At 50.2% G+C, this 14,841-nt stretch overlaps 1 protein-coding gene across 1 annotated transcript in view; it reads right to left on the bottom strand.

Annotated features, from left to right (window-relative positions):
- Positions 1-14,841, bottom strand: part of NXN (nucleoredoxin) — a 135,964-nt gene that overhangs the window by 5,483 nt on the left and 115,640 nt on the right. The window contains exons 4-6 of the mRNA XM_090291500.1: positions 14,602-14,702; positions 12,889-12,995; positions 923-1,102 (exon numbers count right to left, since the gene is read on the bottom strand). Of these exons, the coding sequence (XP_090147626.1) occupies positions 923-1,102; positions 12,889-12,995; positions 14,602-14,702 (388 nt within the window). The remainder of the gene's footprint in view (positions 1-922; positions 1,103-12,888; positions 12,996-14,601; positions 14,703-14,841) is intronic.

Here is a 14,841-nt window from a genome sequence, read left to right on the forward strand (position 1 = left end):
GGTGACCAGTGAGGTTCCCAATTATCTCTCAGTTCAGAGTTATTTCCCAGCCCCCAGAATAGAAGTGCAGGAGCCTTCAGCTGGGAGGAAATCTCCAAGGCCATCTTTCCCCAGGTGGCCTCTGTCCACTAAGCACAGGACCAGCCTGCAAGTCAGTTTGCTTGAGAATTCTCCTTAGTCTGCGTCTAGTCCCCCCTCCCTGGGTGGTCTCCAAACCAGACCTCCAGAGAACAGGGGTCAGATGCTGCCCATATTCCCAAACCTGCATCTCTGAAGTGGGAATGGCAGCACCTCAGCTGTGATCCTAGGACCCCAAATTGTTTTGAGTTGCGCTGAGCCACAGGTCCCAAGAGAGGGTGAGGTGGCTCTTGCACAGCAGTTATTCTGTTTGCAAGAGGAATCGGTCATCGGTCATCCCTGGGCTGCAGGGAGCCAAGCGTAAATGTTCCTGTGCCCTCCTGCCTCTGCCAGCAGCCACCCACGGGGCACCAGAGTGAGCCAGGCAGGGAGACAGACGGGCAGCTGGCCTCACAGGCGCCACCTGAGGCTGGGCCAGCTCCAGCAGCACAGGTGATCAGCGGAGGCGGCCCAGCCCCCGCAGCTGCTGCGGCGCAGCCCCGCCTCCTTCCCACGCTGGGTCCGTTTATCCGGGGCCCAGGGCATCTCTCGCCTGACCTCTGCTTCCCAGCTGGCAGTGGGGAGCAGCTAGGACCCAGAACACCTCCTGCAGGGGGCAGAGCCATGAATAAATCACTGGGGTCAAAGCAAGGCTGCTGGGAGAGACAAAGGCCCAGGCTCCACATTGTTCCAGGACAGAAAGAAGCTGTAGGGACAGACATGCCCCGCATGAGCTCTGTCCTGGCCCGCCCACCCGGCCCCACCCCCACCCCCACCCCCACCCCCACCGCGCTGAGCTCCATACCTACAAAAAGGACGAGGCAGGGGCCCTCGTTGAGCTGCGCGGCGTTGGAGTCGGACAGCTCCAGCACGGGCTTGGGGTGCCACGGGAACTCCCTGCAGTCCTCGTCGTTCAGCACCTCCACCCGCCCCTGCCGCGTGATCACCTCCCCCTGCGGGTCCAGCACGATGAGGGTGGGGATGCCTGCAAGAGAGCGCGCGCTTGGCCGCAGGCCCGGGCAGGAGGGGCCAGCTTCCTACCCAAGTTCCCGGGGACCCAGGAGAAGATGCGGGCTGGGGACTGCCCATAAGAAAGCCTCGGGGTCGAGTCCAGGCTCAGCCTGCACGGCCGCAGAGGCTGTTGCTGGGTCTGCACGTACCTTCTCCACGGAACCCTGAGCAGGCCCCTTCGCCTCCCTGGGCCGCACAGTGGGTGTCCTGCGGTTCCCACCTTATCCCACTATGTAAAGATCAATGAGCTGTGTATTTAAAGAACTTCGCGCAAGGTCCTGGCACATGGACGCAGTCGATGAATGTGAAACTGAACCCCCCAAAATCAGGAAAAGCTGCCCTCACCTGCCAGGGGTCTAAACCTAACTGGTGGTGTAAAACCCATGCTCCCAGGCAGTGTGCAGACATACAAACCAACACGAATCCACCACGCCATGGAGTCCCCCCAGAGGCAGGGGGCCTACGTCGGGAGGAGCCTGGGGCCCGGGCAGGGTGGCAGCAGACCAAGAGGAGGAGGACAGCTGGCTGCCAGCGAGCCGGAGGCCCCCAACCCCCAACTCCAGTCCTGCTGCCTGGGAAGCTTCCAAAACCCGCTCTAAGGGGGCTGTCCCTGGAGGGAGGACACGCTGCCACCCCTCCTTGGAGTCCTGGCCTGGGGTAAGAAATGCAACACAAAGCTCCTCGTCATCCCCACACCCCTCAACCATAAAGCCCCAAGTGAAAAACAGAGAACCCCCATCCTGGGTTACAGCTGCATTTGGGATTGCCACCTCCCTGTTCTTTGCATCTGGTGCTTCTACTGCTGCCAGGGCCACCCCTCACCGACCACAGCCCACAGAGTCAGCCTCAGCCCAGCCCTTTGGGGACACTTGTCTCTCCATCAGCCGTCAGTCCCTCCCGACCTCGCACTAACCAGCTGCCGCTCCTCTGCAGCTGACCAGAGCTTTAACTGTACACGGGCAAGTGAAAGCCAGAGCAATTTAATATTTATAGATTCCAATGCATTCAGTGGGTAATTTGCTCCACTGACATTTACTTCTCCATTGGGGGTACACTAACGTCCCAGAAATAAGGCCCTGGTGCTTTTTAACCTGCCATGGAGGTCAGCCCAGCAGGCACATGGGAGCGGGCCTGTTCTTCAAAAGGAATAAATGAATCCATTTCATTCGCACTTATTAGAAGTGGCCTGGCATGTCAGGGAGCAGGCCCAGGGAGGAATGGGCTCTGGGGGACAGCGCGGCGCGGCCAGTTCTCCTGGGGCTTCCAGATGCAATCGGAGCTGTCCAGGCCTCTGAGAAGTGAGCGGTGTGTTGGAGCCCAGGAGACTTGGGCATTCCCAGCCTCATCCCCACAGCTGCACATCACCCCCCGGAGGCCTGGGTTGGTCCCCGTCCTGGGCTTTGAGTCAGCAGCCCTACCCAAGGCTGCAGAGGGCTGCCCCCCATCACCGTGCTCTATCTCAAAAATGCTTTGGCAAAGTTCTTTAATCAGAGAATCAGTGTCTTTCTAAAATGGGGCAATTACAAGTGTTGGGTGAAACCAGGCCCACCCACTGCTATGATTAGACCCAGCAGCCGGCCTGTGGGTAGCCCAGACGTAGGGTTTGGAGTTGGTCTTTGGAGAGCAAGCAGGTACAGGGGACAGAGGAGGGAGGAAAAATAAAATCTGAAGGCAGAGAGGTCCACTTTCCGGTTCGGGGCCTCACTTTCTCCAAGGTGGTACTCTAAAGGGCCTTCCTTGTTACCATGGCTGCACCATCTCTCAAGTCCAGGCCTGAGGGGACCAGGGTGGCAAGGCAAGGACCCAGAGCCCCCAGCTGGCTGCAGAGGAGTCCTCAGTGGACTTCAAGAAGGAATAATTCCACCAGACCTGGGGTGTCCTGACTCCTGTCCCACGACTATGGGAAAGCAATCCCTGCTTGTATTTGGTGCTTTGAGCACCGAAGCCCAAGTCTAAAAGCCCTAGATAACGAGGTAAACACAATCAGACTTCAACCTGGAGAAGCCCATTTCTGGCCCGTGGACAGGGAAAAGAATCTCAGTGCACCATGCCAGGCCCCCTCCCGCCACTGGGTCTTGGTTAGCTCGACCCGAGAGCCCTAAGTGTGTGTTTTCCTCCAGGATGAATGGGTCGGCAGGAGAGGGAAGCTGGCATCTCCAGTGCACCTGCTCCGTGCGAGGCTCGACAGACACTAACCACCCATCAGTCCTCAGTCCCCACCGCAGACGGCTGAGGGAAGTACGGCTGGTTATCCACCCAAGAACATCCAGCCACTGAGTGGCCAGGCAGGGACAGGAACCCCGGACTGCCTGTCATAAAAGCAGCTGCTCTTCCTGCTGGGCTCTCACAGCACCTGCAATGCGGACTCTTGTGACCAGGGCACAGGAAGGCCCAAGAAGCCCCTCCTCCTGGGAGGAGCCTCTTGGTATTTAAAACAATCTCAAAACCATATGTACTAAGACTATCCTAAGTTTAGTTTGGTTGCCTTTCTATTGCCAAGGAGAGAGGGTTTGGGTTTGTTTTTGTTTTTTTTTGAAGACTTTATTTACTTATTTTTAGAGAGAGGGGAAGAGAGGGAGAAAAAAAGGGAGAGAAACATCAATATGTGGTTGCCTCTTGTATGCCCCAAACTGGGGACCTGGCCAGCAACCCAGGCATGTGCCCTGACTGGGAATTGAACCGGCGACCCTTTGGTTTGGAGGCCAGTGCTCAATCCACTGAGCCACACCAGCCAGGACAAGAGAGAGTTTTAAAGGATATAGCAGTGACAGGGGGCATCCGGGGCAGAGAAGCTGGGCAGGTTGTAGCCCAGAGAGCCTTCTTTCTCTGTTTCTAGATGGCAACATGGTCAGGGGGTGCTGGGAGTGATCACGCAAAGATTGCTGGGAGCTGGGGAGAGAAACAGAGGAAAGCAGACCTGGGACAGGAAGAACAGGTTAGGGCATGTGGGCAGAGTGAAATACTGTGAGACCACGGAAAGGGTCATTATGAAGACTGTGGCAAGATGCAAACTGTCTGTGGTATGTTCTTACAGAGAAAACATAGAAGACACAAGGCTACGTGCACAGTTACGACTATGGATAAGTATGCATGTGGACAGAGACCAAAGGGACTCAGAAAGTAAAAACAGTTGTGCTAGTGAGGCAGGAACGTAGGCGAGACAGACATGTTTGAGTTTTCTTCAATGGTGTTATGGTAAATGTATTAACATAAAATAAAACCCAACGAGAACCAAAGGGCAGCAGGCGTGCGGTGGGGCTGACAACACAGACCGTGCCTTGGCTTCATCGATTGCTGAGTCTATCCCTCCCAGCTCCCCTAAAACTTTCCTTTGCTTACAGAGCTGGTTTGTATGGTGAAGCTCCAAGAAACCCAAGGGGATCACAGGGGTGGGTCTGGGCCTACTGGAATGTGGCTGCTTGGGCACAGGCCTGTATCAAGAGATGGACAAGAAGACATTTACGGCAATGCTCTTGAAATATAGAAAAACCAGAAAGAACCAAGGATCCATTCACAGTGGAACAGAAAAACAAACCATGCTATAGTCATACAAGGAAACACTTCTCGGCACTGAAAAGAAATGAAGCAGATCTAAACATCAACGGGGCTCAATCTTGAAAGCATAGTGTTAAACCAGAAGACCAAGTTGCAGAATATTACACACATCAGCGTTTAAGTTTGGTTCTGAAATACATACCCAGCACAGCCATATATTATTCATGGACTCATGTATATGCAGTTAATATGAAAACAGATTATGAAGATACACATTAAAGATACAGGAGCATTTCCCTGGGGCAGGAAGAAGGAGGCACTGCAATGGAGTGAAAGGAGCCCCACCTCTGTCTGTATTAATGCTCCCATTCGCTTATAAAGACCCAAGTGGGTGTTTGTTACATTATTCTTTGTCCTTTCCTGTTTTCCTTCCTTCCTCCCCCGCTTCCTTCCTCCCTCCCTCCCTTCCTCCCTCCCTTCCCTCACTTCCTTCCTTCCTTCATATTCTTAAAATAAAACAGGATAAACAGAATACAGAAGCTGCTCAGTAGGTCTGGAGGCAGTCCCCAGACTCCACCCATAGGACGGGGCTACCTCCCCACTCCCAGGCCCATGGCCAGCTCCCAGTAGGTCCATGGCCAGCTTCCCCTGGGCCCATGGCCAGCTCCCCGCAGGTCAATGGCCAGCCAGCTCCCCCAGATCCATGGCCAGCTCCAGATAACCTGCTCCCACCCTTTTAACACTGGGCTCTGTCTGCAATACACACCAGCATTAGCCCCTCATCCTCCACTGACCGAAAGATAAGTCTCCAAATGCTTTGCTTCTATATAAAATAAATAGATTCTGCCTCAAATCTATTTTTTGAAAGGGGCAGGGGAGAGGGCAAAGAGTGGGAAAGAGAGAGGAGAAAGGTGGGAAATGGAAGAGGAAGGAAGGGGAAAGGAAAGAGAGAAGAACGAGCAGAGGAGCAAGCAGGCAACAGAGGAACCGAAGATACACAGATCCTGGGAGAGCAAATGGCCCTCACACCATGGCCTCCCTGCAGCCAGGCCTACAGCGTCTGTTCCCCTGGTGACCAGACCAGCATCCACTCCGGGCCCCATCTGCTTTTCCAAAGGCTGGGCACCAGGGAGGGGAGAGGAACAAAACCAGCTAGGGCCCCAACCCAGGAGAGAAGGGGCTCTACGCCCCCCTGCGGAGAACATGGTGTTCTCGACAGCCAGGATTAGTTAGACAATTGCTAATGGGATTTGCCTTTTGCCAAGTGTGTCTAAACCCTTTCCTTACGAAGGCATTTTTAAACAGCTTATGGGGCTGCAAATTCCACAGTCTGCATAAAGCGCTGGGGGTAGGGAGGCCCTACAACTCAGGGCAACACAGCTACCCTCCCAAAACAAAGGAAATGGATGGAGGCCAAACGCCAGGGCCTTGGTGCACTCAGGTGGCCGGTGAAGGCTGCTGGTTAACATCCTGGGCTCCGCCCAGAGCACCGAGGGAGCCAGCGACCCCTCTGCCAGCAGCGGGGGGGGGGCACTGTGGCCTGGCCAGCTCAGGGCAAATTCATCATCAAGGCCGCAGCAGGTCCTGCTGCTCTGTGAAAGGGGGGCTTGAGGGGTGGCGGTCTCAAGATTCAGACTCTCCCACACCTGCATGAACACCTGGACCAACTGGAACTGCTGGCGTTTATGCAAGGCCTTCATTACCCGGGTGACACTGCGAATCCAGGACTGCTAAGTCCCGCCCCTGAGGCTCGGAGCGTGTGGTCCAGTCCTTTTTGAATTAACCATTTCAGGGGAGCTCTGCCCTCGTGTACCTCAATACACAAAGTGACTGCCCCATCAAGTTGCTGGCTGACTGTAAGGCACACAGACAGGCCAGGTGCAGATGGCTCACCTTGGGTGGGTGCTGGGGGATGTACGTGGCACTGCTCTGCGGAAGCACCTTCATCACATCCTTCAGGAGACAGAAAGTGCGGCGAGAGCCCAGGACACAGAGTCAAAGAGACAGCCCTGCAGGATTTGCTGAGGACCAGATACTTGAAACAGCAAAACCCTCCACTGATTGTGTGTGTGTGTGTGTGTACATGTGTGCAATTTTGTAACACAATAATACATAAATGTTTGGTTTTCATCCCCAGCCATAAGGGGTGATACAGAGCATCCTTTATTATAATATTTGGTCTAAGTCCCAGATGCTGACACAGGAGCTTCTAAGACCCTTGGAACCTGGGAGTGGTGAGAGTGGTTTTTTGTATGCTAATGAGATGACTAGGGGCTGGGGGTTCCTAAATAGATTCAGAATGGGAACTGGTCACCTGGAAAGGCATGATTAGAAGGCTGGAACATTCAGCTCCACCCGTCTGCCCCCCACCCCCAACCATGACCTGTTCGGAAGCCAGAAGAGCTGGAGGTTGAATGAATGACCAATGGCCAATGACTTAACCAATCATACCTATATAATGAAACCTCCATAAAACCCCTAAGTGACACGGAGCTTCCAGGCTGGCATGGAGTCCATGGAGGTTGGCTGGGAGGGCGGCGTGCCTGGAGAAGGCGTGGAAGCTCCATGCCCTTTCCCAGGCACCTTGCCCTACGCATCGCTTGGCTGTTCCTGAGTTGTATCCTTTATAGTAAACCAGTTATAGTAAGTAAATGTTTTCCTGAATGCTATGAACTGTTCTAGCAAATTACTGAAGCTGAGGAGGGGGTCATAGGGACCCTGACTTACAGACAGTCAGTCACAGTACTGGGACTTGCAAGTAGCATCTGAAGTGGGGGAGAGGCAGGCGGTCCTGTGGGGTCTGACCCAAAATCCAGGCTAAGTATTGGGTTGGCTGAAGCATTTTAGTTTTTTTCTGTATGATGGCCCTAGTAGTGCTTAGTTGTCTTTAAGTTCATTCAAAATAATTTTTGTTAGATTGTATTGTGACAGCTGTCATATCAGCATGCATTTAAAAAGATATCAAAGTCGGTGAATTTTTGTGTAGCCATTTTCATATTGAAGATGGAAGAAAATTCTTTGTTGTGGGCTGTCTTATACACTGGAAGATGTCTGGCATCACCCCTGGCCTCTACCCACTAGAAGCCAATAGTGGGAGATGGCCAACATACTCAAAATACCCAAGTCAATAAAGTTATTGGTGAAAATGAAAACTGTGTCTTTTCTTTTACAGAAAGAACTCAACAGACTTTTTGACCAACCCAATGCATGGTGTCCAAATTGAATTGAGTTGTATAAGTGTGGCAGCAGGTGTCCAAGAGCCGGTTGGCGTGTGGAATAAAACCCTGCTCATCTGGTGTCAGAAGTATTGTAAGTAAAAACAGCTCAGACTATACAGACATACATATAAATACATCAGTGGAGTGTCTTTGGAAGTTGTAACCACAGTCACACAAAGCTCAGAGAAATGTTCAGAATTCAATAAAAAATAATTTTCAGCTTTGTGATGGGATGAAGAGTATGAAAGAACACACACTCCTCCAAGTTCAAAGGTATTTAGAGCCTGACTGGAGGCATTTAAATATCCTCAGAGGTAAAGAAAAGCATAGTTCTATCCAAGGATGGTATAGCCTAGGGAGGAGCTGCCAGCTTCTGAGACTAGAGAGAATTCAGAGATGATCCCAAACCAGACACTTGACCTACAGGGCTCCAAAGATGAAGACCATCCTACTTGCAGGACGAGGACACAGCACTGTGACGAGGGCCATCACATATGCAACCTTAATGAGCTGGGAAGAGACTTCCAAAATGATATAATTGGAAGGATACAATTATTTCTTTTATAAGTGAGCATCCTTCCAATCTAGGAAGTTCTAGAATTAAGCTTAGAAATGGTAACTAGACATATTGTGGTGATCAATTTGTACTGTATACAAAAATTGAATTATTATATTGTATACCTGAAACTAATACCATGTTATGTGCCAATTTTATCTCAATTTAAAAAATTATCAGCCCTGGCTGGTGTAGCTCAGTGGATTGAGCGCTGGCCTGCAAAGCAGAGGGTCGCCAGTTCGATTTCCAGTCAGGGCACGTGCCTGGGTTGTGAGCCAGGTCTGCAGTTTGGGGCGTGTGAGAGGCAACCACACATTGATGTTTCTTTCCCTCTTTCTTCCTCCCTTCTCCTCTCTAAAAATAAATAAATAAAATCTTTAAAAAAGAATCAGTGGACAACCGGCCTCTGTGATTTCTCTTCTAGTCTAGCTTAAATGTCACTACTGCACTTACCTCTCTTATTCAAAAATTTCCAAAGGTTCCAGAAGTCCAAAGGGTCAAGTCCACAGACCTCATTCGTTTAAAGCTCTATACAATATGGCATCATCAGCCTAGGGCACATTCTCCCTGTAGTACACCACGGATCACCTACTTTGGCCTTTGCCCAAAAATGTCCCAAAGCTCATATCTAAACCCCATACATTCTATAAGGCCCAGCTCCATAGTCACCTCCTCCAGGAAGCCTTCCTGGCTCAACAGCTCCAAGCAAGTCTCCTCTGACTTCAGATTATTCTATCATGTGGCCCTTCATTAAATGCCATCTTGATAAGAATGCTGGGCTGCTCTTCTACACTCATATTTCACTGTGCTTTAGTGCATCCCCAGTTTGACAGGGCCAGAGGCAAACAGATCACGGTCAGTAGGCCACATCTGACAGGCCACTTGCAGAAATGAGTCCTACAGCTTTAGCTCAAGAGATCAGTGATCAAGGAGCAGCTGGCACGGAACATTGCCAAAGACTATAAAGCTGAGAGCGAGGAAGCAGGCGTGGGAAGGTGGGAAAGCAGACAGATCCGAGCTGCAGAGACTAGAGCAGGTGGCAGGGGAGTGTGCGCCATGAAGCCAGCCACTGAGGGGCAGTGGGATGGGCCAGGTGCAGGGCTGGGCTACAGTGGGGGCGCCATGGCTGGAACTGGGTTCCTCACGAACCTCACATTCTCTCACCGGGGCATGGCTGGCCGGCTACCGCCTGCCTGGCCACACAGCCTCTCCAGATCAGCTTTCTGGTCCTCAGACGAAGGCCCCTTGAAGTGAGGAACCATACACACACTTCTCATCCCCACACTTCTAGCCAGGGCCTTAAGAGATGGCGCCAAATGAATGCGTCTCGGAAAACTCTCCATTCTCTCCCTCCTCAGTTGTGGTCACCCACTCCTGGCTGTCTCAGCCACACCTAACAACCGAGGCTCCTCCATCTGTAATATTTACATGGTGACAACTGGAGAATCCGGAAGGAGAATTCCCTTCTCTGCTTTCTGAAGACAGACAGAAAATCCATTTAATGCTTTTGTGCTCTGCCAACGTTCAACAGAAGGGCGCCCTCTAGCCTTAGTGGTGTGTCCAAAACTCGTGTTAGATTCTTGAAGCGCCCGTGATGTCTCTTATAAGATTGCTGTTCTGTGCCTATGCACCCCACACCCACCCCAAAGGGTCTTGGGAAGCATCTCATAGAGCACAGGGAGGGCACAGATGGCCAACCTCAAACTGCCTATGCATTATATATAGACCATCCTCTGGCCATTTATTAGTTTCAGGTGACCCCATGGCCTTAGCATTGACCGCCAGGAATGCCTTCGTTGTACTGGACCGCACATCCAGGAAAGGGCAACTCCCTACCCTGGAGAGGAAGAGATGCTGCCCCATTCATGACACATGCTTGGAAATGTGGAGAGGCCTCCTGACCGAGCAGAAAGGCTGAGTAAGGCCCAGTGCCTGGTTCCACTCTCTGGGACAAGCGTTAGTCTCCTAAGTCCCCATACAAAATGGCCCTCATTTGACCAACTGTCCTTTACATCACTGCACTCTGCTCTTTAGTAATTTCCCAATGTAGGTCTCGTCTTGTCCACTCAGCTGAGCTCAGGGCTGGTAGAGGCTAGAGTTTGTGAAATAGAATCCTACGCATTTAAATCTACTCCATCTTCCCAAAAGGATTTGAGGCAGCTTACACAGTGCATGATATAATCCAATAAGAACAAATGAAAATATACCCCTGAAGGGAAACCAAGAAAGGAAGAGGAAATGAAGCTAGGGATCAAGGGCATGCACAGAAATGGTCAGTTTTGCAAAATTGCCAAAGTGGTTACAAATTCAGCTCTGTGTTTTCTAGGGACTAAAGCAAAGAAAGAATTGTGGTCTGTGATGGAATTCCAAGTATACAAATAGGAAAGAAATAACCTAAAAACACAAATACACCACCTGTTCAAGAGAAGCGTGGCCTTTGCTAAATGCTCAAGGATCATTTCCTGAGCATAAATTCCTACAAGTGGGATTTTTAAATGAAAGATGTTATAGATTTTTTTTAAGGCCTCTGATGTATATCGTCAATAACCCTCCTGAAAGGTTGTCCTGATTTACATTCCTGCCAGCAGTCTGCTCAGTCTGCTCTCTTCCCTACACTGGGGATTATCATTATCATTATCTTTATTATTATTTTTTGTTTGGAGGGGCTGTTCTTTGAGAATGTAATAGATACAAAGTCAGTGTTTTCATCTGTAATTCATGCAAGCAAATTATGCTGGATATTTTTTATATCCATGCTAACACTATACATAGGGAAAAATCACCTACCCCATGTCTTTCTTGTCTAAATTGTCTTTTCTCTCTCATTGGGACTGGTATCTGGGAAGAGCTCTCTTTCTAAGAAGGATATTGATCCTTTGCCATCATGTTATTAATATTGATGGTTGCCTTTGTTTAAGCTTTTTTGACATCCCAAAGTTTATCTTTTTTTAGGTTGTAAAATCTGACTTTTCCCCTTTTTTTCCCTGAGATAGTCAGTTAAATATTTATTAAGTGCATACTCTGTGCCCAACACTGAAACTTTCCAATTTTACTAATAAAAGAGAGGTTAAGTAACTTGCTCAAGGTTGCTCAGCAAATATTTGTTGAATGGATAAGTAAATGAATTGAGGGAGATGAAGTTTTCCTTGTCCCCATGAAGTAGCAATTCCACCCTCTGTTCCCGCCCCCGAGCACACATGCTTTACGTCTCTTCGTGAGCAGAGTGCTGGAAGGAAATAACCCTGTGATGTCTCCTTTAAGTTACCCAACTTGCTGCCTTTCCTTTCAGACCAGTGAACAATGTCATGCCACTCAACTTTTCTTTGGAAAGGGAACCGCTTTCATCTTTTCTATTAATAGGAGGCATGAGCCTCTAACATTCTCAAAAAACTCACAGACCTAGACTGTGAATACCCAAGGTGTGTCCCCTGGCCCAGCAACATCAGCACCCCTGGGGGCTGGCCAGGAACGCGGGCCAGCCAGACCCCCTGCATCAGAATCTGCACGTGCACATGCTCTCCAGGCGATTCTTAGGCACATCTGAAACTGAGAGCACTCACTGAAAATTAAATTTGGGGAGGGAAACTTTAGCTCCAAACAAAGCCATGTGCTTACTGTAAATGGTGAAGAAAAAAGTTAAAAGAATCTGACGAGCTCCCCCATAAGCTGTGGATTTTGTAGGTAAAACTCAATTTGTCCTTTTTTTTTCTTCACTCCCCATATAACACATGGAGCATTGAGAATTCAAACATTAGCTGTATCTGTCTAGGGCTGACCAGAATCTGGTATTGCTGATACAAAGGGAATGAGTCCAACTCTTAACAGGCCAGTTAAGTGCTTTGCCAAGACAATACCTGGCTGGGTGAAGGCTAGAAGGAGGTATTCACATAATAAAGAACAAAAACATAGTTGCCTCACTAATAATTGTCATTTCTGAAAAATATGATCAGTACTCCACGTCTTGGTTTGCACCATTCTCAGGAAATCAATTTTCTCACCTAAATGGTTATACCCACTCAACCCTCACCATTACACGCCAGGAATCGTGAGAAATGCTATATACACATTATCCTATTAAGCTCCCAGCAAGTCTTTGTGCAGAGACTTATCATGCCCATTTTGCAGATGAGGAAACAAGGCTCGAAGTGTCTGAGTGATGGAACCAAAAACTACTCTCAAGTCTGTTTAACAGTAAAGCCCATGGGATGGGTTTTGGCTAAGTCATCGAGGAGCATGTACTCAGTGGCCTGGCCATGTTAGAACCCACGAGGCCCGGGGGGTGGGAAGTAGCTGTCTCACTTGGACAGGTACTTTGCTTATGAAACAGTTTCAACATAACGTAAAATTCATCACATGTAATTTTGAAAATGGTAAAGCAAGTGAACGTTCATGGAAATAAAAATGTTCTTTTCCCTCTGAAAGGAAAGCGAAAGGCGTGGTGCGCCTTGCTGAGCAGGTTTCCATGAAGTCCCCGGAGTCGGGAGTGCCTACCTTGGATTCCATACAGCCGGTTGAGGCGCGACCGCCGGGCCTCGTCGGTGTAGGGGACAGCAAGCCAGGGCATCTCACTGAAGTACTGTTTGAATGAGTCCTCTGACCTGCAGAGACACACGTGGCAATGAGGCTCTGTTACCCTGAATGCACCACCACTGCGTCCTCCCCGCCTTCTACCAAGTAGGCCCAGGGCTTTACTGATGCAGAGGTGTCTGATCACTGTGTTCAGACACAGGAGGGGGTTACTATGCCCGTTCTGGTGTACATACACCAGGAAGCAAATGGCTCCATGTGGGTACCAAACTAAAATGCCAGGCCATGTCAACAGCTCACTCCCCTGCACCCTACTAGTTTAACTCATGCTCGACTTTTGATTGACTGATTGAATGATTTTAGAGAAAGAGGGAGAGAGGGAAGGAAGGAGGGAGAGGGCGGAAGAGAGAAACATCAATTTGTTGTTCGTGCATTCATTTGTTGACTCCAGTATGTGCCCTGACCAGGGATTGAACCGGCAACCATACGGGGATGATGCTCTAACCAAATGAACTACCCAGCCAGGGCACTTTCCATTTTTCAACATAGATGAATCTTACTTTTATAAAAACCTTAGATGTTCAGACGCCACATTCCCTGTGACACTTCTACTCTGTGCACGTAACAGTGGTATGTACAGAATTCCACTTTTAACCGATCGTAAACACTATGATTCCACATATAAGAAATTCCAGAAATGATAAATCTAATCAAGTGATAGAAAGCAGATCAAGGGTTCCCGGAAACTGAGGTTTGGTGGTAAGAACTGACCGAGAGAGGCACGAGGGAGTCTTCTAAGTGATGGAAATGTTCTCTTTCTTAATGTGATGCTTACATGAGTCCACACATTTGTCAAAATTCACTGAACTGTACACCTAAAATGTATGCATTTCAAGCTTTAAACAAGTGATTACTCCATCTGGCACGCCCTCAAGCTTGTCCCCATGCACAGGCTGACGTGGGGCACGATGGAACATCGGGGCGGGGCCACAGGCCACCAGACCGCACAGGCGTCAAGGCTACAACAGCGCCTGGCATGCCCTCCGTGCGCTGGCATCTCAGAGAGCCTTCTGCACACAGGAACTTACAAGGCAGAAGCACCTGGTGGCTCGGTTTGAATTGGGGCGGGAGTTTTGTGATGCAGGAAGGCTACTGAGGAGTAAAGCCGGCAAGAGGGCAAGAAGCAGAGGAAACTGAGGCTACGAGGACCGAACGGACTCCAGGAAAAAGGTCTGTCCTTCTGTTTTCATGGCAGCCCCCAGACGAAGCAGGCGGCCAGAGCGAAGGAAAATGACTGCACGGCCCTCTGAGACAGGCACCACACTCCCTTAGTCTCTGGCTCTTTTCTTCCCATCCCTCCCCCTCCATATCCTTCCACCACAACCCAAAAAGCTGAACCAATCACAAAAACGCACCCTAGTCTTAAATGACCCAAGCCTGAATGGGGACATACCTCCATACTTACAGCAAGAACAAGCTTTTCTCGGCTTCCCTTCAGACAATTCCGAGAGTAAACGTGCAATGCATCCATCCCTCTGCCAATAATCCCAGCCATGTTTGCCCCAATCCCAACCCCAAGCTCTGTGCTACAGAAGCGGGAAGCTGAGGGGAAGGAAAGGTACGCCGCCCGCCCGCAGTGAAGGGAGGCTGCGCCACCACCTTCCCAGGGCTCATTACCTGTCTGCGCTAACAAAGATGATCTCGAATGTCTGGCCTGCCTCCTTGATCTTCCGGTAGGATTCCACCAGGACCCGGGTGAGGCTTCGGCAGGGGGGGCACTGAAAGACAGGAGTGGGATCCTGCAGCGTGACTTTGCACCTTCAACACTCCCTTCCCAGCCACTTGCCATCTGAGACCAGGCAAGCAAGACCCCAGTAGAATCAGGTTGGCAAAACCCGGTTACTACGACGGGCAGAA

The sequence above is a fragment of the Furipterus horrens genome, unplaced genomic scaffold (assembly GCF_987537825.1).
Source record: "Furipterus horrens unplaced genomic scaffold, mFurHor1.1.pri manual_scaffold_11, whole genome shotgun sequence".
In the NCBI taxonomy this organism is placed as follows: domain Eukaryota; kingdom Metazoa; phylum Chordata; class Mammalia; order Chiroptera; family Furipteridae; genus Furipterus; species Furipterus horrens.